Source organism: Protopterus annectens, chromosome 8.part0 (genome assembly GCF_019279795.1).
Source record: "Protopterus annectens isolate FY-2018-M chromosome 8.part0, PAN1.0, whole genome shotgun sequence".
Lineage (NCBI taxonomy): Eukaryota > Metazoa > Chordata > Ceratodontiformes > Protopteridae > Protopterus > Protopterus annectens.
The window spans coordinates 1,751,189,026-1,751,216,383 of NC_056741.1; the positions used below are offsets into that span (position 1 = coordinate 1,751,189,026).

At 40.0% G+C, this 27,358-nt stretch overlaps 1 protein-coding gene across 1 annotated transcript in view; it reads left to right on the forward strand.

The window, feature by feature from the left end:
- LOC122808556 (N-lysine methyltransferase setd6-like) overlaps positions 1-27,358 on the forward strand; it is a 171,882-nt gene that overhangs the window by 50,725 nt on the left and 93,799 nt on the right. Inside the window, exon 3 of the mRNA XM_044079511.1 lies at positions 1,481-1,625. Coding sequence (XP_043935446.1) covers positions 1,481-1,625 — 145 coding nt within the window. The remainder of the gene's footprint in view (positions 1-1,480; positions 1,626-27,358) is intronic.

Below are 27,358 nucleotides of genomic sequence, written 5' to 3' on the forward strand. Positions count from 1 at the left end.
CAGAAGGGCTTCAGGAATTGTCATTGTATTCCGTTCCTTTTAGTTTACTTTTAGATGACCTCTGCCTGGTTTTTGAAGCATTGTCTGAATGAGGTTTGCTTGAACATTTATACCTGAAGTGCGCAACTGGGGGATCTAACACTAGATTGGAGAGGTAAAACTAAAATAAACGTCAGTAGTGTTTAGATTGGTGAGGTAAAACTAAAATAAAACGTCAGTAGTGTTTAAAAAAAAAAAAAGTGTGTGTGTGTGTGGCAGACACATTATGTAATGCCTTCCAAGATTAGGAAATAGTCTTTCTTTTAAGCCTCAAAATCATCTTACTCTATATAGATGCATGGAAGTAGAATGTGTCGACATGGAGGGTTTCAGCAGTCAAGTGTCTTTAAGGCCAGTAGGTCACAGGTTTGACACTCAAATGTGTGAACCTTACCAAGGACTGTGCCTTCAATAACATGCCTAGAATTTTTTTTCCCTCTGAGGTGTGCATGGCCTGTCTGCAGATGAACAGTGACGGTCCAAGCCAAAGACTCTTGTTGTTTTTCCTCTTGGGTTTCTAACCGTAACCTTTCTCCTTTCCATCCCAAGATAATATCACAGCCCCTCCCTGACCTACATTTCTGGCTCTTTGAAAAAAAAAATATTTTTCTTTTACCCTTCCTTTTTTTCACAGCAGTAACAACCAGCATGCACCATTACTATCAGCCCTTTCATTCCAGAACCACAAATAAAGAATCCGTAGTAACAAAGGCCACAAATCGGGGTCACATTCTATTTATTAGTTTTACATACTCGCAAAATTGTTGGTAGTCAAATGCTTTGTATTAACACACATTTTCTGAAGAGTAAAGAAATTCTAACTTTAATTACTAGTGCTGTTTAATGAGTTTAATCCTTATTGTTTTGCCCGAAGATCACATTCTATGAGGAGACAGGTGGCGAATGAGAACAGTTGAGATGACATTCAGTTTAATTCCTTGTAGGGCTGTTTATTGTATGGTAACTTAGTCTGTGTTCACTGCTTGTGTTGGTGCACTGGATTATTTTCAGTGGGGAAGGGGTGGTCTCCATTTTAAGAGTACTGTAATTTCCTTTGTGTTTGAGCTGCATGGACCTAATGTCATTGTAGTAATTTAGACTTGTATCACCAGTAAAATAATCGAGTAGCCTGGAAAGATAACAGCTTACATGATTGAAGTTAACTGATATTCTTCACTGTCTTGCTTTTTTTTCTGTAAACCTTAGTGTAATACAGAGGAGTACTGCGGAACTGAAAGTGTTAAGTGTCAGTAGATGGATACTAAATCGTAGGATGAGTTTGTCATGCTATTTACTCGTATACAAACGTACTCATTATTTTGAAAGTACTTCTGGAAGAGTATGCTAATTTTGTCGCAAAATAAGCATATTTTTCTAAAACTGCATTCAAAATCTGTTGTCTGTAATGGTGGTTTTATTGATGCTTTCTTTCTCTGTTAAGGTGTATGTGAACAAAAAGGGCACAGTTTCAGATTATGGCATGCTGGCACGGGAGGATATCGAAGAAGGAGAAGTGCTCTTCACTGTGCCTCGATCTGCAGTTCTGTATCAGAACACCACTGCAATACACTCCATGTTGGAAAAAGGTATGTAGTGAGATTGCAGTGTACTGATAGGTTTGCATATTGCTATGACAACATGAGTGGGATTACTAGTGCTGAAATGAGCTGTTACAGATGTGCTATATAATACAGCACAAGTATAAATCCTTGAATTTGAGGAGTTGTACCCTTAAAGGGTCAAGCAGTGTTTTGATCTGTAGTTTTGCATTAGTCAAGTTAAGCCCATACTAATAGGAGAAAGAAAATTAACTTTTGGCATTAGCTGCATGAATACGTAGGGGGAAATCATTTCTTTGCTTATTGAAAATTGTTTTGCTTGGGATTTCCAAGATGTCTGCACATTGAGTAATGGCTTATTTCTAGCTCTCACAGTGTGAAAACAGAAACTCAGCAGAGAAGGTCAGCAGTCTTATGTATTTGTCTATAAATTTCAGTAATTGGCTAATAGATGCACTACCTGGATGCCAGGAATAAAGAAACCGAGGAAAGCTGGGAAAAAAAACAGCTACAAAACGTGAGGAAGAAAACACTGACAGGAAAGTTCTGCAGATGTTCAGCAAAAAGCAATGCAACTTTCAGACATGACTTACAGTAACCTACAGGAAGATAAGACAACTGCATATAGACCTGCTTAAAACACTGATGGAATATATCAGCACAAACAACAAAAGGCTGTTAAAATGGAAGAAGCTTTAAACAGATACCCAGGTGAGGTGATAACGTTGCAAAAATCAGGTTGAAATGAGGAAAAGGCTGGCTGAATATGAGACTGCTCGGGAAGACAGGTTTAAAAAAATAATCAAATTAGAAGAGAGAGCAAATAGGGAAAACCTGAGATTTTCAGTTGTACCGAAGTGTCTGGAAGGAACAGACTGCATTAATTTTATGAAAGCACAAGTAAGCAACTGGACTGGTATTCCATAGCAGGAGTTGTTGGTTGAACGGGCACATCGTGTGTATCCTCCAAACCTAGCTATAGAAGGCAGTCTAGACCTTTAATAGTAAAGATGTATCATACCAGCAGAAGGAGTTGATTTTGACAAAATTGTGGCAGAAATACAAAGTACTAAATGTGGGAGAGAGCAGAGTGTTTGTGGAGAATGATTACTCATTGTACACCAGACAGAAGAGAAACAAATGTATTCCACTATTCAGGAAATGTTGAGATGCAGCTGTGAGATTCAAACTGCTGTACCCAGCTGTCTTCAAAGTATTCTTCCCTGGAGGGACAAAATTGTTTTTTGATTCATAAGGAGGAAATACAAAAGTTTCTCCAACAAAAGGTAAGCTGTGAAAGAGAAGGATCTTCTACTTGTTCTTCTGGTAATAAAGACCACAAAGGGAGTGTTCTTCTGGTAATAAAGACCACAGAGGGAGTGTACCTGGTAAAGCCTTATCAAAGTTTTCAAACAGAAAACGTTGGAGAGAAGGAAGGTAGCACGAGAGTTGACAAGAAGAATTGAGAGTACATTGGAAATGAAGCTGAGACGAATTTTGGAGATGAACAGTAATAAAACAAGTAACTTAATATGGGATTACAATGCAATAATTATATTGATGAAATATGACAGAACTAGAAAACCTGGAAATATTGAACATTTTCAGAATTTGTTGGACTTGTGGGGACTCTAAAGCATATGCCCTACTTCATGTCATTTGTGACGTCTGGCCAGTATCCCACTGGACTGCCCCAAACGAATGTGATGTCCAGTCAGTATCCCACTAGACTGCCAATAATAAATGTGACGTCTGGCTAATATCCCACCGGACTGCCAACAATAATGGGACATCAAAATTTGGGTCAGTAATTGAGCCTCATTCATTACATTACTCCAGTGTAGGAGTGCCATGGAAAACACCAGAGTAACGAGTAAACTTCTACAATTTATCTTAAGAGCACAACAGGAACATGCTCTATTTTCCTGGGACTGGGCTTTATACCTCTGTCCACCCCAAATGTAATCTCTTACCTTACACTTCCAAGCAGTGTGTTCCAGTTTGACCTCTGACTTACTTACACTCAAAATAACTTTAAATATCACACACTCAAACTTATGGGAACCCTGAAACAGATTTCCAGCTGTGTCCCCTCCCCATTACAAATCATAGCGCTGCCACCAGAGTTAGACAGGTCTACATGCCCTTCAAAGGGTGATAAATTATTAAAAATGTAATAAAATAAATGATAGCTATGACCAGAAGCAGCCAGACATTGAAGGTGACCTGGGGAGGATCAAACAGGTATAAGCACTCTCTAATACCTATAGAACACACTGTTTAGCCACACTGTAAAGTAGTGAAAAACATTTAATAATTAAAATGATTAAAATATAAGATGCAGGATAGAAGTCCATTATCTTAGAAAAACTCTATCTAAATAACTGCATTGCCGCCTACTTTTCGGCATTTTCTTGCTTGCAAAGGTTGATATCTGTGTTAGAAACAGTATTTAGAACATACCTAGAGCCTGTTTATTGCATTTTTTGTGTTGCACTTAATTTAAAATAGTTTTTTCTTAAAATTGCATTTTACCTGCCTCTGACCTAGCACACACGTGTTGGGGTCATTTATTGCACTGTTCTGACTAGTGTGCTGCTTGTGTGTCTCTGCTATCCTTAAACAAAAACAAAAAAACTTGCTATTTTCCCACTTTCTATAATTAAAAAAAAAAAGTTCAGTTACAGAGTTGTTGTTCTGAACTGTTTGTAAGTTTCTTGGAGGCCAGTGCTTCCTTGGGCTAAAGAGAAGTCTCTGTGTTCACCAGTGGCAGTGGTTAACACGGAGCAGCCTGCCTGGCCCTGTAGGAGTGGTTACTGCCTAGAAACTGTAGTTTTTATTGGCCATTTTGTGTCAATTCCAAACTCCCTGATCTCTCTCTCTCTTAAAACCTTGCAGCTTTCTTTTTGCGCGGTCTTGCGCACAGTGCAGCGTCGGTTAGCTGGGTTATACTATTCCTGGCTCCACAAAGTCTGCGCTGCAAATTTTCCCTTAGAACTAGGCAAGCCTCAACTCAAGTGCTTCAGATCAACTGCTCTTATTGCAGCACTCGCATAACCCAAATCAGCATTTGTCCAAATCTCCTAGACAGCACTATTATTTTCCAAATCTCCTAGACAGCACTATTATAATACAGCATAAGGCCCTCGATTGTCTGCAAGACAAGTGAAATTCACTTTTCCAAGCATGTCCAGAGGTCAGCTTCAGGTGTACTCTCCAGTTCATCTGGTGGAATTGGGCATCCTGAGGCAATGTCACAACTGCCTCATGTATACAGACAACCTCTCCTCTTACCTCTGGACACTAACACTTGTGAGAGATGCAAATACACAGCCAGACTGGAGGCTAAGCGCTCTCAACCCATGTCTGTAACAGACAGTCAAGAGGAGAAGAGAGACACTAGCATCACACCACCAGTCACACATGGATCTACAAAACAAGCACTGGCAAAACATGCACATAAATACACAAAAACATATTCAGAGGCACTAGGTACCAATCTGAGAAAGAAACAGTGCCCTCCAAAGCAGACATGCAAGCAACCTGCACTTCTAAACACAAGCCAGAAAACACATAATTCACCTCAGCAGTGTGCCTCACGACAACCCCTAAGGCAAAACACCATACCCAACATGCTAGTAATAGGAGACTCTATAGTAAGGCACACAGATGTTCCACTCACCAGGCTGAACAAGGAGAAGGTTACGGTCAGCTGCCTGTCTGGTGCTAGGATCCGCCACATAACACAGGCACTTAGGTCACTCAAGAACAAGTACAAGTATGATGCTGTCATTGTACATGTTGATGTGAATGATCTAAGACGTACCTCCCTGGACTACATGAAAAGAGACATTGAGGAGCTCTCTGATCATGTAGCCCAAGCTGGTATGACCCTGACCTTGAGTAGCATACTATCTTCACCTAGAATGATACCACAATACAAAGACAAAATGATCAATTTCAACAATTGGCTAAGCTTCTGGTGTCATTCTAAGGGGATCCAGTGTCTGTCTGCCTGGGATGACATGGTAGACAAGCCTCACTGTTTCGCCAGAGATGGTTTGCACCCGTCACCCCTAGGCTTTTGAATACTGGCCAAGGCTCTTGCACTATCCCCATAGTGCCTTTTTTAGGCAAGGCTCAAAGGACAAACCAACCACCGTAACCAGCACAGGTAACCAAAAACTAAGGGTAATGCTACTCAACTCCAGAAGTCTCAACCTCAAAATGCACGCACTCGAGGCACTCCTCAATATGGAAAAAATCGATGTTTGTGCAGTGACGAAAACCTGGTTCAAGGCTCCAGAGAGCACTCCAGCACTACCAGGTTACACTTCATATCATACCTTCCGGCCTCAGTTACCGGATCGCAGTACAAAGGGCGGAGGTGTATCCATATTCATCAAGGATACCCACATCTCCAGGTTAGTGACACAGCATGATGCCCCAGAGATCATCCATGCGCAACTATCAGCAGGCAAAACCACATTTCAAGTCGTAGCCTGTTATAGATCGCCCACCATGTCCCAAGATGCTCACTCAGCATTTCTTGAGGCATTGGAAAATATAAAGGTCCTACCCAACACCATAATTTTGGGTGATTTCAGCTACCCTGGTATAGACTGGGCGAACTACCAAAGTTCTAACCCCTGTGCCCAGTGGTTCATAGAATTTATAAATTCAAATGCCTGTGAACAACTGGTATGTTCTCCCAGTAGAGGGGACAACATATTGGATTTAGTCATCACAAATATGGGCGCCCATTGTACCACATCCATTATCGCTCCCTCTCTGGTCAGATCAGTCCACAAACTGATAGCCCTGGCCGTCCTCACCCCTCCACCTTCCCCAGTCAAAGAAACCATCATAAAAACCCTTTCCAAAGTAAACTTTAAACTACTTACGTCAGAAGTGGAAAGCTTCAATATTCCCTTGCAGAAGGATAATGACATCCAGGATGCAGAATCCTACACCAAGGCACTTGTATATAATCTTCAGGATTGCATGGACCGTGCTATCCCAAATAAAACCAAGACTCCTTCCTCAAACAAGAAGAAACCAGTCTGGTGGACCCCAGCCATAAGCAAATTATACAATAAAAGGAGGAGACTTATACAAAAAAGGCCAAATCTCAAGTAGAAAAATCATCCCTGATCAGCATTAGTAAGAAATTGAGGGCCATCATCAAGACAACTAAAGCCAATTTTGAAAAGAAAGTTGCCAAGGATAACCATAAGGCCTTCTATGGTTACGACAAAAACCTAAATGGCAACGCTCAGGTCTGTTCTGAGCTAGTACAAAATGGAACAAAATACACTGACCCCACAGACATTGCCAACATCTTGGCTGATAGGTTTAGTGCAAATTCCCCCCCCCCCACCACCACCTACAGGGCCTATTACAATTCCAGGGGATTGTGTAACTCCAATTATTACTGATACATTGGTTAATAAGGCTCTATCTAAAGCTAAAAACACTGCCTCCATGGGACCAGACGGTGTCCTAGGCTGTGTTATACGTGAGCTCCAAAATGAATTAAGCCCGCATCTGAATACCCTGTTGTATCATTGAGAAAGGGTCTTGTACCTGAAAGCTTTGTGTTTGATAAAGGTGTGTTTTTTACCAGTCTCCGCCTCTTGACAGGATATGTGCCCATAGAATGGCGCACAGCAGCGGTGGTTCTGCTGCACAAGGGTGGGCCCACAACCGACCCTGGGAACTACCGACCAATAAGCCTGACCAGTCTGATCTGAAAGGCAGTGGAGCAAATCATTATGGAACTCATAAATGGAGAGATTGGGAACTTCCAAACACTTGACCCCACACAGTTCGGCTTCGTCAAGGGCAGATCATGCCTCCTGAACCTGGGGGACTTCTTTGAGACAGTTATGCAGGCTATAGATAAGGGAAAGGAGGTGCACATGGCTTACTTGACCTTGCTAAAGCATTTGACACCATTCCCCATTCGGGTATTATTGATAAACTCACCAACCTGGGCATAAACCCTTACGTCACAAGATGGATCGCAAGCTGGCTCTCAGACAGATCCCACAAAGTAAGAGTAGCGGGATCTATGTCCGAATCCAGACCAGTAATGAGCGGTGTACCTCAGGGCTCTGTCCTGGGGCCCCTCCTGTTTGGCATATACTTCTCAGAAGTACAGGCAAGCACTGAAGGGCTGTCGCTGACCAAGTTTGCGGACGACTGCAAACTGGGTGCTATAATAGTGTCTCCGGCCGACATTGATATCCTCCAGAAGGGCCTTAATGAGATGGATGCATGGTGTCAAAGCCATGGTCTCAAGCTAAATGCTAAAAAATGCGTAGCAATACCCTTTGGAAAAAACAGAGTACCCGCGAACTACCACATAGGAGGTAACCCCCTGAAATCTGAAGAAGTAATAAGGGATCTAAGAACCCAAGTAGATAGTCCGCTTTCCTTTGATAACCATGTTGCCAAGGTGGTTAGAAAATCCTTCTTTGTGACCCATCTGATCAAGGAAGGGTTTGCATCAAGATCTAAGGATGTAGTGGTGCCCCTCTACTCTTCCCTCATCAGACCCATTATTGAGTACAATGCACCAATTGGAATGTACCTGGCTAGGCATCTCCAGCAGCTGGAGAAACCACAGAGGTACCTCACTAAGAGGATTACTGGCCTCAAACAGTTGCCCTATGCAGCACGATTGAAAAACTAAGGCTTTTCTCTGTTGCATACTGCCTTCTCAGAGGCGATCTCTGTCTAACATACAGAGCCATGTCCAACCCAGAACTGTTGAACATGCTCCATCTTAGCAAAACCAAATCTACTCGAGCTACACGCTCTAGAGATATAAACCTCAGCACAACAATGAATAGAACATGCTGGAGGGATAGATTCCCTTCGCAAAGACTTCCCTTGCTATGGAACAAGGCCCCGATCTACATAAGACAGAGCCCCTCACTATCACTCTTCAGGAGGAACCTTGACGAGTGGATGGGTAACAGAAAGTTCACACCAGGGATCATACCAACAGCTCTACTAGATAGGGGCCAAGGGTACTAGCTGCTAGATCAAGGGTCTAGGGAACTAACCAAAGGGGCGGTGAATTCCGCACAACGTGGCTAGGCTAATATATGCCTTCGGGGAGTACCTACCTATGAACCTATAAACTTTCCTAATCTAATTAAAGAATGCTGTACCTGATCTAATCTAAAACATAACAGGAAGGCAGAGGCAGGCGTACAGTTCTGGTGAGTCCTTTTTCCCTGTATCTTCTGCATGGCACTGTGACTGCAACTCTTCACTAACTGCTCAGCAACTGACTTCAGCAGTCTCTTTTTATATAGTCCAGGTTAACAGTCTTGACTGTCTTATTTTAAAAATAACAGCTGTTTGAAAAAAAAATGTACCTGTCAATCAGCTGTTGAAATAATCACCTAGCAACCAGGAACATTGTAATGACAAAACAGTCACCAAGGCCATTGATGAGGGAAAGGCAGTCCATACAGCCTACCTTGACCTTTCAAAGGCTTTCGACACAATACTCCACTCGGGTATTGTAGAAAAACTTACCAGCTTAAATGTAAACCCATATGTCACAAGATTGGTTGCAAACTGGCTTAAGGACAGAACCCACAGGGTTAGAGTTTCTGGCGCTATGTCAGACTCCAAGCCGGTCACAAGTGGTGTCCCACAGGGCTCGGTCCTTGGCCCCCTATTGTTCGGCATCTACTTCTCAGAAGTACAGGCCAACATGGGAGGACTTTGGCTGACGACTGCAAACTGGGCACCATAGTGGAAAGTGCATCGGACACGGATATCCTTCAGAAGGGACTCACGGAAACAGATAGCTGGTGCCAGAGCCATGGCCTGAAGTTAAACGCCAAAAAATGTATAGTCATACCCTTCGGGAAAAACAAGGTAACCCTAAGCTACCATATAGGTGGCAATCCACTAAGCACAGAAGAGGTTATCAGGGACCTGGGGACCCAGGTTGACAGTGGCCTTTCTTTTGACACTCACGTTGCTAAAGTGGTTAGAAAGACCTTCTACATTGCCCACCTGATCATGAAGGGATTCACATTCAGATCTAGTGAGGTCATTGTTCCCTGTACTCTTCACTTATCAGACCAATGATCGAGTACAATGCCCCATTCGGGATGTATCTCACCCGACATCTGCAGCAATTGGAGAGACCCCAAAAGTTCCTCACCAAAAGGATAAAGGGACTCCGAAATCTGTCATATGCTGCCAGATTGAAGAAACTCCAGCTCTATTCAGTTGCATACTGTCTGCTCAGAGGTGACATGTGCCTGACATACAAGGCCATGTCCAACCCGGAATTAATGGACATGCTCCACCTCAAAAAATCCAAATCCACCAAACCCACTAGAGCAAGCAACTTAAACCTTAGCACGGATATAAATAGGACGTGCTGGAGGGATAGATTTATCACTCAGAGACTCCCTATGCTGTGGAATAAAATCCCGGTCCATGTGAGGCAGAGCACCTCGCTGGCTCTGTTCAAGAGAAATCTTGACCTGTGGATGGGAGATCGTAGGTTTATCCCGGGAATCATCTCTGTGTCACTGCTGGACAGAGGCACAACAAACTAATGGGCACAGTATTTTTTCATATAAGGGGTGCCGTAAGCCACAAAAATTTCGGCTAGGCTTATAAATGCCTTAGGGCAGATAGCCTAGTATAAACCTATGAACCTATCACCTACCGTTCAGCTGATTCTCCACAGACCGTTTGTACTGTAGATTCTCCCTCGCAAGCATGTGCAATTAGAAATGTATCAAAACACTGACAGATTCTTTAAACATTTTTATATAAACAGTGAGATGTTCAACATTTAAAAACTTTACATTTTCACAGTTTAACAGTACAAGTTAATCTGAGAATATACACAAATCTCCTGCCAGACATGCTAACACAGATGACAGTGTTTTCATTTTCTTCACATCATTAATGTTTGGAAAAGTGCTTTGGGGAAGACAAAGGGAGAAAGTTAACTGTAAGTTAAGATTTTTTTCTTAAATAATGCTACTTTTGTGGCATGTGGCTTTCTTTACATGCCATAAAGTAAGTGTGATGGGAATTGTAAACAGGTGCTGCTGTTCTTGTTTTTTCTTTTTTCTTCTTGTTCAGTTTTAAGAAATGTAGGTACTGCAGTGTAAATAAAAACTGGTTAAAAAGCATGTGGGAAATGACTGGATTAAACACCTTGGATTGATTTAGTAACAAGTTTTAAGAGAGAGCAAATAAATGAAAAAGAACATTGAATATTATTAGGCTTTTATTCTAGTAAGTACATGTATGCTCAGTTACAATTCTGCAGGAGGTCTTCATGTTTCCATGGAAACAATCTCTGAATAGAAACTGTCTGCTTGGTTCTCTTGTCTTCATTGAAACAATCTAATAAAAAGAAACTGGCTACTTTCTGGTGGAGCGGGATTGGCTGAGGGATAAAAAAAAGAGGAGAAATTGGATAGGAGATAACCTCCTCTGAAAACATTTGGAGATTTCCCCAAGGTTCCTCAGAAAACATTTTGAGATTTCCCCAAAGTAGATAATGTTCTCTGAAAGTACTCAGGGGCTTTCCCAAAGTAGGTAATGTTCTCTGGAAGCATTCAGGTTTTTTTTTTTCCAGCTGGAAGAGCTATACAAATAAGGCAAAACCAATCAACACTTAGTAGAAGCATAGGCTGCTCCATGTGTCTTAGCATGGATGACCTTTGGTTTAGGTTAACTCAAGTCTATGAGCATGGCTGTCAGTTTGGGACTTTGCTCCTATTAGGAGGGTAAAACTTAAATGTTTAACAGTGTACATAGTTTTGTGTGTTACTATTAAGTTAATAGGTTTTAGGGGGTATGGGGTGTGTTTTTTTTTTTTTTTTTTGAGGGCTTTCAATAAAACAAGTTTTATAAGATGTGACACAGGATCATAGGAAGTTATTCGGCTGTTGGCCCTGAGGCCCTTACAAGCCTAGCCATGAATTTAACCCAGATTTTGCATTCGGCATCCAATGCCCCAGTGCACAGATGGAATCCCAGGGTGTATTTTCTGTTTCTCATGCAGTCATCCAGGTTGCACTTAAAAAGGGTTAATGAGGTACTCTGCTTGATGTGGTGAGGGAGTCTTTTCCACAGAAGGGGAATCTCTAGTAGAGCTTGACTTGCAGACTTGCAGATATGCAACAGTCCCATCAAGGCAGGGTCTGAGATTGCTTTGTATGTCAGACAGAGGTCACGTCTGAGATGTCTGTATAAGATGGATTACAGCCTTTAGCCTATCTGTGTAGGGTAGATGATTGATCTGTGTGGAACCTCTGTGGTATCTCCAGCTGCTGCATGTGCTTTGTGAGGTACATGCTGAAAGGGGAATTGTACTCAGTAATGGGTCTCATGAGGGAAGAACACAGGGATGTTATGAAAGCGAGTGGATATGACCAGAAACAACTGTATAGAAGTTCAACCTGCCAGTGTACATATGTAACACAAACGCTGGAAATAGCCAATTAACAAAAAAATTTAATAAATAAATTTAGTAAAACTTTTTAATACAGTGATCCTTTCTGTAATATTTGTAAATAGTTTTAAATGGAAAGAGTAGTGAACTAATATTAAAAAATGTAGAGTGCAAATAGCCACATTACAGGAGACGCACTTAGAACTGAACATGTGGATTTGATAAAGAAATATTTTTAGGATGGTTATTCTGCGGAATACCTGGGACAAAGGAAAAAAGGAGTACTTATTAATTGCAGGAGCAGCTCCAGTAGTGGTAGAAGAAGGTAAAGATAGTAGTAGCAGATTTGTAGTACTAAGGGGCTACCGGCAAGGGAGGAGGATTACACTGGCATTTATTTACATTCCATCTAAAACTGCTATAATGAAGCTTTAAGAAAATTCTGGGAGAAATAATCAGTTTTCACAGCAACGAATATTAATTATAGTTGAGGACTGGAATTTGATTTGCAGCAGTAAAGATGTGTCTGGGGGGCCCAGAAGGGAGAATATAACAAAGGAGGGTAGATTTTTTGAAGAAATTTCTGAAAATATTTGGCATGGAAGATATGAATTCAGTAATGGGAATTTGGCGTGAATTTACATATTTCCCAAGATGTAAAAAGTGGGCTAGGCTAGACAGAATTTAAATTCATGCACCAGTCGTCATCTTCTTCTTTCGGCTTTTCCCATTTAGTGGTCGCCACAGCGGATCACCTGTCCGCTCATGATTGGCAGTGGAGTTTTACAGTGTCGAGTTGCCAGCCCAGCGCCCAACCTTCCACAGAAGGCACACACACACTCACACTTAGGGCCAATTTAGAGTATCCAATCCACCTACTGCATGTCCTTGGGATGTGGGAGGAAACCGGAGCACCCGGAGGAAACCCATGCGACCACAGGGAGGACATGCAGACTCCGCACAGAAGGCACCCCAGCCGAGGATCAAACCGGAGAACCTCTTGCTGTGAGGCAACAATGCTAACCACTGCACCACTGTGGCCGCCCAAATATCATGCACCAGTAATAGCTAAAATAAAATCACAGGGTAATGAAATAAAAGTGAGACATTGGGGCTTTCTCGCCTGCTGTTGAAAAGAGAGGAGTTTAAGGAATGGGTAGTGAAAATTATTCAGGAACTGTTAGAGAAGGTAGAAATTTCTTCTGAAAATACAGCTAAGGAATGGGATAAAATTAAGGTGGAGTTTAAAAATATGGTGGAAGTAAAAGAAAGCTATGGTTAAAAGAAGTAACCAATTATTTAGAGGGACTGGCAAATGTTAAACTATTCCAGAATAAGGGGAATCTCACAGAACAATCAACTGCAAAATGCTAGACAGAAAATAAGAGATTACCTTGAAAATATGCATGAGTTTAGAAAGGTTGCTATTAAGCAACTGTTTGTTTTTTTTTTTGGTAATAACTTGGGCAGCAGAAAGGATTGTCTCCAAACTTGGGGGAGCTATAACAAGGAAGGTAACTAGATCCTGTAGAGGTATTAGGATTATTTTGGAAATTCTGTGAGTGAAAGTCTCTCTCTAAAGCAGAGAAATTTGAAAATCAAGAAAAGACATAAATGGAAATGTTTATGGAAGAATTAAATATGCCAAGGTTTAAGGTAGATGATGCTCAACTACTAACGGTTAGGATAGGAGCAGATGAGAGAAAAATTGTCTATGCCAGCTGGATGGTCCGAGTTTAGAAAATGCTTTTTCTGCTACACTGATTTTGAATTGCATTAAAGGTGAAAGTAATGTATTTTCCTTCCAAGTGGACCTCTGGGTAATTAAACTCGTTCAAGTGTAAAAAAAATTTTTTTTGTGGAGGACAGTAACCTAGTTTTGTAATTATGAACAGTAAAGTACTTAGGAAAGTAGTTCTGTTGGTAATACGAAGCCAACTGAAGTCCTTCAGGAGGTTACAGTGGTGAGCATGCAAGTCAGTAATTCATATCTAAAGAGCTCTTTTTCCGTGATTTGTAATCTGTCTGCATTGTATGAGAATTTAGTGACATTACTAAAATGCAGTGTTCTAGCTTGGGAGGAAGAATGTTTTAGGTATTGCTGTTCTGGCCAATGATGAAAGAATGCACAAGATTTTATAGGATAAAAATTGTGATGTATTACCAAAGTCCCCAGGAATAGATGGTATTTCTGTGGAAGTTTGGCATCTAGGAAGGAAAATTGATAAAGATCTGGAAGGTTTTGTTTAACAGTATTTTAATAGGAGAAGTACCAACATCCTGGAAGAAATCAATGGTAGTTGTATTGCTTAAAGAGGGTAAAGATTTATGAGATCCAGCTTTCATATAGGCCCATTTCAGTACTAGAAGTGCTCATGTCTATGATGGCTAAAAAATGGCAAAATTAATGACAAAATTGATAGATATGGATCAGTGTGGCTTTTGTGGAGGGGAGGCAAACATTTGACGACATTAATAGCACTTTGATGATCCAGAGGGAAGCAGAATGGAAGAAAATACAAATGTTGTTGGTGGGTCTTGATGCAGAGAAAGCATTTGACAGAGTAAGCTGAGACGTTATGAGCAGGACAGTAAAAGCATTTGCATGTCTGAAAAATTTAATAGGTTGATTAGGAAGATATATGAGGGATCAGAGGCGAAAATTAAAGTGTGGGGTCCTGTCTGATCATTTCTGCCTGAACAGAGGAACAAGGCAGGGGTGTCCTGTTTCCCCTTTATTATTTGCATTATATTTAGAACTATTGGCAACGAAAAAAATAAGGGACTCAGAAATTCAAGGATATAATTGGTAGTCGAGAAAAGCTGGCTTTATTTCCAGATATTTTATACCTGACAAAACCAGAAAGAGACATTACAGTGTTGTGGACAGTTTCGTATCTTTTTTTGAAATACAAAATTTAATGAAGCTAAAACAAAGGCAATAGCTGTAAATTTTGTACCCACGCATGAATTCATTCAGGAATATCCATATTTATGGGGACATGATAAAATTAAGTATTTAGGAGTATGGGTTAAAAATGATTCTAGTGTAGCAGTGATATGTGGGAAGAGACTAAACAAAAGACAGTACAACAACTGAGAAAATGGAAACTTGGTTGTATGGAAATGGATAAGATACAAGCAGTTAAAATGTTAAGTTGCTTTAGTCTTATACACAGGTCAGGCATATTTTTATCAACCAGAGAAAAACTTGTGGATAGCGGTTAACAAAGAGCTGAAGGACTTTATCTGGGAGGGGAAGACAGCAAGAGTCGTGGGATAAGCTGATTCTTCCAGTAGAACATGGCAGATTGTGTTTACCCAATTTGAAGGGGTATTTCAAGAAACAAGGAGAGACTGGGATTTTGGATGCAGGCCTTTAAGGAGAATAACAATAATCATACAGAATATTATATCCATGAATGAGCAGAGCACAGAAAGCATTCTAAGAACTAAGCCAACACAGGATTGGAGAAAGGAGATTCTGCCGATAGAGATGACTGCAATTAGGGATATAGACAATAGGCAAGAGCGGGCTGGAATTTATTGGAGAAAACTGGCAAAGGAACCCAGGTACTAGGAGCAAATAACGAGAAAGGGAAAGATGATAGAATGTGAATACCCCAAGAATTAATTTGGACTGCAGGTTAGAGATTGCCTTCCGTGTCGGGGATTGATATCCCAGTATAAACAAAGAGAAAATAGGGGGACCTAAAAGAAAGACCAGCATTGGTAGAGTTTTTAGTAGACTGTAGAATAGAAGCTGCCATTTAAAAAAGGAATAATTTAGTAGAACATATAAAATGTTGCATGATAACTATAAGAATCAATCAGAGGAGGTTAAAAAGAATTGAGAAGAGAGACTGGATAAGCAATTCACAAATAAACAATGGGATGATATATGTATGCCTCCCAAATATACAAAAAAATCTAGAAAATTTAGGATTTTTGCCTGGAATTGTTTGCATAGGTATTTCTATACCCCAAGTAGACTCCTGAGAATCTTTTCTCAGACAGACAGCAAATGTTGGAGGTGTGACTGAGAAGAAATAGGTAATTGGGAACATGTTTTCTGGTAGTGCGGTGAATTGATGAACTTTAAGGATTTCCTGCAGGATGCACTGTCAGAGTTGCTGGGTGGGGAGATTGGTCTGACGAGAGAGAGGCTTTTTCTCAGCTGTGATACAGAATCGGAATTGTCTAGGCATGGTAAGGCCTTGCTGTGTCTAATAATGGTGGCTTCCAAAAAGCAATTACTGGAAAATGGAACTCAAAATCTAAACCAACTATACTAGAAGTAGTGAATATAGTAACTGAGATCTTTAGAAAAGGGAGAAGCAAACTACATAGGAAAAAATGGGAATTGTGGGAGCAATACATACAGGGGAGGAATGAGGTGAGTTATGTATTGTTGGACTGAAAAAGGTTAGGTAGATAAGTGATGTATAATGTTTGCAGCTAGGATTGTGTCAGTATGGTTTGTTTTCATTTGTGTAAATGTATGATTGCATATGTAGCAAGTGCTAGTGCTAGTTTAATAAAGATGTTTCTTGTTTAAAAAAAGGCAGACAGGAATTGAATAATTTTATGTAATGTTTAGGTTACATGACATATAGCAATGTATGTGAAGTAAAATGTTTATTAATTATAGTGTGAGTACTTTTATACGAATGTAAATTTAAATGTAAATGTTACAATTGATAATTCAATAAAGGTGTTTGGGAGGGTATTTTTTTGTTTAATAATCTTTGCCTTCTGAGAGTCCCATTTTACTTTTGCTTTGTCAGTGTGAAAGCTTGCCATGCTTGTATATGTATAGTTTGTGAAATTGGTGCAGAGGTCGTACATGACATCCTTGCTAATACCCCCTTCAGTCTTTTAGCTGAGAACAGCTGGTAGGCAACAGTTGACATCTAGTGCTATTTTTTGTGTCATTTCTATATTATGGGATCGGTTGTGAAAGTAGGTGTGAGTGCATGCATGCTTGTGTGATGCAAAAGCAAGACCCTTGATAACCTACTTCATTTCCCCCCTTCACCTTAAAAACTCTGGGTAGCTTTTTGCATCCACAGGGTTATTCCAGGAGTTGGATGTGACTCGTAAGAGTGAATGAGGGATAAATGCACAGGTTCCATCTGCTGTTAGAAGGATACTGAGCTCTGAAAATTGGGACTGATGAAGTTAAGTCCCATTATAAGGACTACATTTGAACAACTGCTATTATAAGTTACCTACATTTTTGAACCTTTTGTTACTAGACTTGTTTCCCTCTGGATGTGACCTCAGATTATTATTACAGACTTTTTTTGTATTATGTTCACCAAAGCTCCTTTATCCTTTTGTATTCTTACTTTGATCTTTTTTTTTCGCACAAAGAGCTGATCTAACCTGTATTTGGATCTAGTACTTCTCAAACATTGGTATAATTAGTGCAGGCTATGTAGAAGGACCCAAAGACTCAAGTACAAACAGTGTTCGGCATCATCGAGGGGTTCCCAGTGGGAATTGGTGTACATCAGGATTCAGCTCTGAGCCCACTGCTGTTCTTACTGGTGATGGACTACATTAGCAAACAGGTTGGAGGGGAGGGATCATTAGAGATGCTGTATGCAGATGATGTGGCAGTGCAGGCAGACTCTGAGCTAGAACTTCAGCAAAGGATAGGAGAATGGACTTCAAATCTGAAGGCACATGGGATTAAACTAAGCACAGATGGTGATAATGGCAGCAAATTGGGGAAATCAGAAGAAGCTGAGAAAAGAGATAGAAGGGAAGTTAATGGAACAGGTAAATAGCTTCAAGTATCTGGGAGGGGCAGTTGAGGAGAATGGTAGTCTGAATGAAGAGGTCAAGGCTAGAATCAGAGGGGCCGCAGCCAACTGGCAAAGAGTATCAGGTGTAGTCTATGACAGAAGAATGCCAAAGAAGCTGAAAAGTAAGGTGTACAAGACAATGTTGCGACCAGTACTACTGTATGATACAGAAACCTGGAAAGTAAAGGCAGAACAGTTGAAGCTAGAGGTGATAGAAATGAAGTGCCTGAGAAAGGTGGTAGTATGCACACTGTGGGACAGGCGAAGAAATGAGGGCATGAGAGCAGAAGCCAAAGTAGTTCCAATTGCAGAAAAGATCAAAGAGAACAGATTACGATGGTTTGGGCACATGTAGAAAGCAGAAGACAATCTGATGAGGAAGATTTGGGACAGACAGGAAGAAGGTAAGAGGAAGCGAGGACGTCCAGCAAAGAGGTGGATGGATTGTGTGAAAGAAGGTCTGCAACAGTCGGGCATGAGTGTTGAAGAAGGCAGGAGTATGGCACTGAATCAAGAGATATGGCGACAGTTAACATGATACCCCGACCCCATGTAGAAAAAAATGGGGAAAAATGGGGGTGGTGATGATGACTGATGATTTATCAAGTGCAGTTCATGTACAAGTGAAGCTGGCTGTTTCATTTTGTAATGCTCCCATCTCATAAAATGACTGTATAAAGGCATTGCTGTCATGAACTCCATCTGAAATCCTTCTGTTAAATATGAAACAGTGCTCCAGGCATTCAGTAACAAATTGTTTTGTGACATTTATTTTGGCTGTTTGACTGGTTGTGGATACTTTCCTCAGGAAACTGTTGATCTGTACTTGTTGCAGTATGGTATTTGTTTTTACTTCAGGTCATTCTGTTTTCAGACTCCTTATAGAACTCACATTTCACTTGTATTCCATTCCTGTTGAGAATTTACTGACCTCTGCTGACGAATACTTTTAACCTGTGTTTTTGCTTATTTATCTGTATGGACTGTACAGTATCTGTCACAAGCTTATGCTCGTAGTGAAATGTAGATGTTACTTGAGTGTAGTTTGGCAGTTTGTACATTTTTGTAGGCATTCAGGAATTTACAGTTTCTGTATTTACTGTCACTTTTTCCTTCCTCAAATGCTGCATGTTTAATGATATTGTTACCCTTAGCTGCACAGTTTCCTCCTTTGATAGATTTGACTGTGTTGCTGAAATGCTAGTGGCTCCCTACTTTGTCATTCATGCTACTCTCTGTTTGGTCATCTTAGTTAAAATTCATGTTAGGTCATAAATCTTCCCCAAGTAATATGCATCATAAATGTTGTTAGACTTCAATGCTTTTTTCCTCTCCCCACATTCCCACTGCTCCCAAGCTCCTGACTGCCATTTGCAGGAAGGGGATGGAGCCTGATTCCATACTGTCAGTATTGTAAGCAAAATGCTTAAGCAGCTTAAACTCTGCTATAAACTCTTGTGTATTCTTTCATCATTTGCCAGAACAGCAATAGTTAAAACATTATTCCGCCCAAGGTAGAATACTGCATTTCAGTAATGTCACTAAATTCTCATACATACAACGCAGACAGATTACAAATCACTGAAAAAAAGCTCTTTAGATATGAATTATTAACTGACTTGCATGCTCACCACTGTAACCTCCTGAAGGACTTCAGTTGGCTTTGCATTACCAGCAGAACTACTTTCCTAAGTACTTTATTGTTTAGAATTATAAAACTAGATTACTGTCCACCACCAAAAAAAAAAAAAAAAAGAAACATTTTTTTTTTACACTTGAGGAACAAGTTTATCACCCTGAGGTCCACTTGGAAGGAAAATACATTATATTCACCCTTAATACAATTCAAAGTAGGAGAAAAAGCATTTTCTAACCTTGGACCATCCAGCTGGCATAGACTTCCTAATGAAACAAGAACCTTACAAACTTTAACTAAATTCAAATCTAACCCATTGAAGTTTGTATATAAAGAAGCTATATGCAGCTGCTTCAGAGATGGTGGCAAATTGCCCAGAAGTTTATTTATTTATTTATTTATTTTACATTTGTTAACCGGGAAAAAATCCGACTGGATACAATGTCCTTTTTCAGCGGAGGCCCGGGGAGAAAAGCTCCATCATTATACAAATACAGACATTTCCAAAGTTATAAAATTACAGAGAGTGAAAAAGTCAAAAAGTCAAACAAACAATCAGATTGCAGAATTCATTTGTTACCAATGCATATAAGGAAATAAAAAAAATGATGACAATGGACAAATTCAAGTAGATAATAGAGACTAGGAAATGTCAGTCAGGAGGTGAGCATTGGCAGAGCCAGTGCTTCTGATAGTGGTGAAACAGTTGTTTCTTGAAATGGGGTAGAGAGGTAGAGGAAAGAATACTGGTGGGAAGAGAGTTCCAGACTTTTCCAACGGCGTTTGGAAAGAGTGCATCTCCTCCAGTATTATAAGCTTTGACCATCTTTATGAGTGGTCTGTTCGCAGAACGTAGACTGTTAAGATTAGAGTATGGAAGGACTAGGTTCTGAAGTGAAGGACAATTGTCGGGGTTTTTGAGAATTTTATGTACCTCAGTGAGTTGGGTAACTCTAACAAGGTTGGGGAGTTCAATCCATTTTAGGTTTTTTAGGTTGGTGCAATGATGGGTCCTGTATGGAGTTCCTGCTGCAAATCTAGCTATATGATTATATGAGCTGGATAGTTTATCAAGTATGGTTTTGTTAAGATTGGTGAATATTGCAGATGAATAAAGAAGGGTGGAGAGCAAATGTGTTCGGGCAATGGTGACTTTAGTACTTGGTGTTAGGAAGTTTTTAATTCTATATAGCGATCCTAATTTTTGTTTACTGTTTTGATGGACAGGTTGATATGCATGTCGAATTTCAGTTTATTATCGATAGTAACTCCTAGCAATTTCGTGGGGGTCTGGGGAGATGATAGTACCATTTTGGATGTTAGAGAGACATCAATAAGATGATTTTTATGAGTTGGTTGAAAGATTAATAATTTAGTTTTTAGGATTTAGGATTAACTGTCGTCCTAATAGCCAGTTTTCGACTTTGGTGAAGCAGTTTTGGGTTTTAGTTAGTAGTCTGTCTGGAGATGTATCTGAACAAACCAGTGTTGAGTCGTCCATATTGGATACAGGTGGCCTCAGGAATGACTGTATGGAGGTCATTAATGAAGACCGAGAAAGAAGTGGCCCCAAAATGGACCCTTGAGGGACCCCAATGGTATTTGGTAGTAAAGTGGAGAGTATTCTGCCACAATACTGCTTGTTTCCTGTCTGAGAGGTAGGCTTTAAACCAGTCTAGTGTCAAGTTATCCAGGTAGAGATTTTTAGGGTTTCCATGAGTAGTTGATGGTTGACCATGTCAAATGCTTTTGATAGGTCTAGAAATAAGGCAGAGGACACTTTCTTGTCATTACGGTTATGGTTTATTGTGTCAGTGAAGGAGAGAAGGGCAGTTGTGGTACTGTGTTTGGGTCTGAAACCATGCTGGGAGTTGGCTAGGAGGTTGTTATGGATAAGATAGTGGAGTAGCTGTTTGTGCATACATCTTTCCATAATTTTGGCTAATGGGGACATTAACGCTATGGGCCTATAGTTAGATAATTCAGTGGCTGTCCCTCCTTTATGGAGTGGTATAACATGGGATATTTTCCATAAAGTTGGTACTGTTGACTCCGAGAAAGTTCGATTAATGAGGATAGAAACTGGATAGGCTATAACATCTGCAGCTTTTTGAAGGTATTCTGCTGGGAGTAGATCTGCAGAGGGGGTAGATGGCTTAAGTTTCTGTCAAAGGGCTCTTATTGAAGATGTAGGGACACTTTTTAGGAAAAAGGTCTTTACAGGTTGTGGTAATGTATCCATGATCGGTTGGTTACAAGAGGATAGTTGGTTGGCTAGGGTTTTGATAATGTTTGTAAAGAACATATTGAAGGTATTGGCTATTTCTATGGGGTCTTTATCCATTGCTGTTTCAGGAGTTGGAGTGGATGATTTACCTGGGTGGAGAAGGTTATTCAAGCCTGCCCAGAATTTCTGAGGGTTATTATGGTGCTTATTCTGTAACAAACAATAAAAGTTTTTTTTGTCTGCTACTATGGCTTTTTTCGTTGCATTTCTTAGTTGTTGGAATTTCGTACGGTCTAGGATTGATTTGGTTTTACGCCAGGTATTCCAGGCTTTATTTCTGAGTTTTATTTTGAGTTTGGATTCAGTTGAGAGCCAAGGGGCAATCTTTGTTTTAGTTTTGATGAGTCTTTTGGGGGCATGGGTATCTAGTATGGATAGGAAGGTGGTATTGAAATGTTCTACTGCTTCATCTAGGGGAAGATATTTGAGTGGTGTCCAGTTACAAGATTGCAGCTCATTTTTAAATTTTATGAGGTCAAAGTTTGTCTTTGTTTCTTATAGATCTAAAGACTGGGACAGTGGAGTGGTCTGGTTTATTTTTAGTAATATATGTGATAAGGTGGTCACTAATTTCATTAGGCAGGGTTCCGGACGTATATGTGTGAGGGTGATTGTTTATAAGGATCCAATCAAGAATGCTTTCTTTTTGTTTAGAGTTTCCCATTCTGGTGGATGTAGTAATAGTTTGTGAGTAACCATGAAGGTTGATGCTAGTGGGGTTATTATCATTAGAGCATAGGTACCAATCAATGTTAACGTCACTCATAATTATAGTTTCTTGTGGATAGTTATTCATTAGCCAGTTTAGTATATTCTCCAATATACCTGCTCCAAGTTACCTGTCTGTTGCACAAAAGTCATTCAACAGTGATGTCTATTTAATCAGTCTCTGTAAATTATGTAGTAATATACATCTCCCTCTGTAAAAATTGGATGTATGCCATCTATGGATAGAAGTTAGCTAGACTGTAAGTCTTCGTCCTTTATAACCTAGGAAATTACTGTCGTCTTTAAATTGCTCCTTCATAATTTATTAGTCTCTCTGAATGTATCATTCTTGTGTAAATCCTGCTGCATGTTGTGACACCATTCAACCAGTGATGCTTTCTTCAGCTTGCTTCTGCAGTCTTGTATTTACTGTATTATGGCGCAGTTTAACTGTTTATACTGTGTTTGCTGTTAGAGCTCGGGTCATGGCTGACTAGGTTTGGTAGTCCAGCATGCCTACCTGGTTAACAGCTGAGGGAAAAATTATAAATAAAAAAGTAGCACCAATTGTTTACTGAACCCTGCATGACCAAATCCAGTGCATGACAAGTTTTAGACTGAATTTATACCACCTGTTCCAACAGATTTAATGCACCATTGTTTGACAGACATTTGTCATTTGATCGTTGCATTATCACATTTACTTTCTCAAATAAAGCCAGTCCATGGAAAATAAACTTTGTTTCTTTGATGACAACCTGAGGGCCATCTAACCCAATTTTAGAATGTGTTGGCATATAGTGATTCCTCTTCTGTAACTGCCCAAAGATATCTTTACACAACAGTATTTTATTTATTATTTATGTAACATTTGTTTACCAGGAAAGTCCGACTTGGAACAAAGCCAATTTTCAGCGGAGGCCCGTGGAAAAACATTCTAGACAACATGTCCTGTTATTTTTATAGGAATGTTTTATCAGTTGTAATACGTAATGCAAGGAGCCTTTTTCCAAGAATAATGAGCTATTAAGTATAGCCAAAATTGAATATGCAGATTATTCAGTCATTTCAGGAAACTGTATTAATTTGGATTGACTATCCCTTAGTCTATTAGTCTACCAGGCTATTTCGAGGTTTCAGTCTGTGCTCATGACAAGTCTTCACTTTAGTTTTTCTTTAACACCATTGTTGAATCATGACTTAAGACATGGGCAGTCATATATTTATATAAAAGAAAACAAACCATGTTAACATGTTCCTAGCTACAAACAACATACTTCACACGTTTTTGTTTTGGAACTACCATCAATCCAATATTCCATGAATTGCTTAATTTCTGCCCTTAAATCTCGCTTCTCCTCCAAAACATTCTGCATTTATTGCTCCCACAGTTCCCATTTTTTATATAATTTGTCCTACCCTTTTCTAAAGATACCATTTATCTTTGTTACAATATTCAGTATTTCAAATACACTTGGTTTAGACTTTGATTTCCGTTTTCTAGTAACTGCTTTTTGGCAAGGCATGACTACGTCTAGGCATTTTAGATCTTGTACCCCAGCCCAAAAAATAATTTCCTTAGTTACAATCATTTGGTCACCCCATATCTGACAAGAGTACTCTGTAGGGAATTTTTGAAGTCTGCCAAATTGCTACACTCCTGAAATATGTTCCCAGTTGCCTCTTTCTTCTCCATCATACCGCCAACATTTGACATTTACATGAGGAAAAATGTTTTGGAGTCTTCTTGGGGTATAAAAATACCTATGCGAATACCTCTAAGCAAAACTGCTAAATCTTCTAGACATTGTTGCATAGTTAGGAGCCATACTAACGTTCGCTGATTCCTATAGTTATTGTGCAATATTTTTATATGCCCTACTAATTATCCCTTTTTTAACAGCAGTTTCTGTTCTAGATTCAACTAAAAACTGTACCAGAGCAGGTCTTTCACTTGGGATTCACCTATCCTTTTCTCTTTGCCTATACTCTGATATCGGTCCCAGACATGGAAAGAAGTCTCTAGCCTGCAATGCAGATGTCTTCTTGGCCTGTTCCCATTCATTACCTTTCCCTTTCTAGTTATTGGCTCCCAATAGCTTGGTTCCTTTGCATGTTTTCTGCAATAAATTCCAGCCTCCTCTTCTCTTTACCCCTAATTGCAATCATCCCTATCCAGCATCAAAAGCTTCTCTAAAATATTGCACTTGGAAGACTCTGCTTTTGGTGGCCCTGACATCAGCCAGGAGAGTGTCAGAGCTCCAGGCCGTCATGGCCATCCCACATTTTCTAACCTTCCACAAGGATAGAGTGACCCTAAGGATCAACCCATCCTTCATGCCTAAGGTGGTCAATGAGCTGTCCCTGAACCAATGTATTCACCTCCCCGCCTTTTTTCCACATCCCCAGAATGACAGGGAGAGAGTCTTGCATTCCTTTGATGTTCACAGATGGCTAAGATTCTACCTTGACAAGACCATGTCCTTTAGGCGAAAGTAGTTGTTTGTCTCCTTTCACCCCAGAGCTCTGTTAAAAGCAGTGACAAAACAGACTATTTCTGCCTGGATTTCCAGGGCCATCTCCTTTTTTTACACCTGCCATGGCAAACATCTAAGCTCAAAAATTAAAGCCCACTCCACTAGAGCCATGGCCTCATCTGGAGACTTCTTCAAAGGGCTGGACACTGCTTCCATTCTAGAGGCAGCTACTTAGTCATCTGTTCATACCATCACCAAACACTACAAACTGGACCATATTTCCAGGTCTAGAGCAGGATTTGCTAGGGCAGTCCTGCGTGGAGTTCATACCACCCTTCTCCTCTTCCCTTTGAGCTGTGGCACTCACCCAAAGGTTATGAATACTGCAAGATGGGAATAGGACATAGAATAGTTCTGCAAAATCTTTACCATAACCATAGATGTTCTTCTCTTCCATGTTGCAGTATTCTGTCCCTCCCTCCCTCCTACCCCTTATATAACAATGCATTTTTGGATGAGACATGACTTTGTGCAGCTATCCTGGGACTGGAGTCTGATTGGGGCATTCAGTTCTGAGGAAAGGTACATGCAGACTTCACGTTTATGGCCCACACACCCTACGGCGAATGTCAGACATCCTACATACCTTGCAGTGACTAAAGCTTTTGTATACTGGCTGGACGTGCTAAGCAGAGGATAACCCAAAGGTTATGAATATTGCAACGTGGCAGAGAAGTACATCTATGGTTATGGTAAGATTTTACACAACTATTCTTTCTCCTAGAGGATCTGCGTACAATATCCCACTCTCTCTCTTTATTTCTTGAATTTCCCCCATTTCATTATCTCTCTCAGCTTTGATTTATAGCTTTCTGCTTGTGTATGATCCTTAACGGTTTAACTTTAAAAACATCCATTCAAGTCAAGTAATCCTAAACCACCTCGTTTTGTTGAAGGATCAACTTGTCCCACTTAACCCTTGCTGCCTTGCCTTCTTCCCCTCCCATATCTGTTCCCGTATATCCTATCTGCATCACAGAATAATTTTTTAATCCATACTCCTAAATACTTCAGTTTATCGTGTCCTCATAAATATGGATATTGATGGACCAGTTCGTGTGTAGGTACATAAAACAAAGGCTATAGCTGTAAATCGTCTTCACTGATTTTATGTCCCGAAAAGCCTTGAAACACTCTCAAGATGTTCCACAAAAGTGAGATGTCCATTTCTGGTTTTATCATGTACAAAATAATATTTGCAAAGAAGTTAAACTTTTCTTGATTTAATATAGCCTTAAATCTCTGAGTCTCTTATTTTCTTTGCCAGTGGCTCTAAATATAAATCAAATAAAGGGAAAAGACCCCCCCCACATGGTTCTCGGACACAGCTTGTCAAAAAGGAACCCTCACTTTTTACTTTTTGCCTCCAATCCCTCTTAAAGCCTCCAAATTAACCTTATTGTATCAGGGAATGCAGAAGCTTCCATTGCCCTTTTCATAAAATCTTAGCTTATTCTGTCGAAAGCATTCTCTACATTAAGACTCATTAGCACATCAGTATTTTCTTACACTCTGCTCCTCTCTGGATCATCATTGTTCTTTTAATTTTGCTAAATGTCTGCCTCCTCACCATAAAACCAAATGGATCCATACCAGTCAGTTTTGGCAACACCCTTGCCATTCTAAACACTTTATAATCATGGATTGACTGCCTGCTTGTGCTTTCCTTGGGTGGGCTGATTGTTCCCTTTCAGGAAAAAAAAAACTTCCATTTTCCTAATTTTATTAATGTTTTGTTACTTTCCTCTACAGGAAGATTATTTTAAAGCTGAGTGTTTAACGGCACGTCTTGAGACCGTAACATACTTTTAAACGGAGCACTCCTTTTGTTCAGTCAGTTTAAAAGTAATGTAAACTAACTGAAAATGTGTTTTCTGTAGAGAAATTGTTTTATTTTCCTTTGTGGGGCTGACAGTGTTTTTAAAATACGGAATCACTCAATCCGAAACTCCAGAACACGTAAACTTTGTATTTAAGCACAATACACAGGCTTTTTGCTGGAAACACTCCAACTTCATCAGAAACTGAAAACAGTGTCTTTCACAAACAGTTACCTTAAATACAAAATTTTTTTTTTAAAAAGTCACATGGTCTCTGTGTTGTATCAGACAAATACCGACACGCCCACAAATACTAAATCCTATGATCTTCAGAAAGTAAGTAAACATACTAAAAGGTTGAATACATCTATTGATTAAAATGTTAAAAATGTTTTAAAAAAAATCCCTGCAAAGTGTGAGGACAAAGGCACACGATGTATAAGCTGGCTGAAGAAATAAACAAGTTTGTAAAATCACAAGTACAACACTGCAACATTAAACCC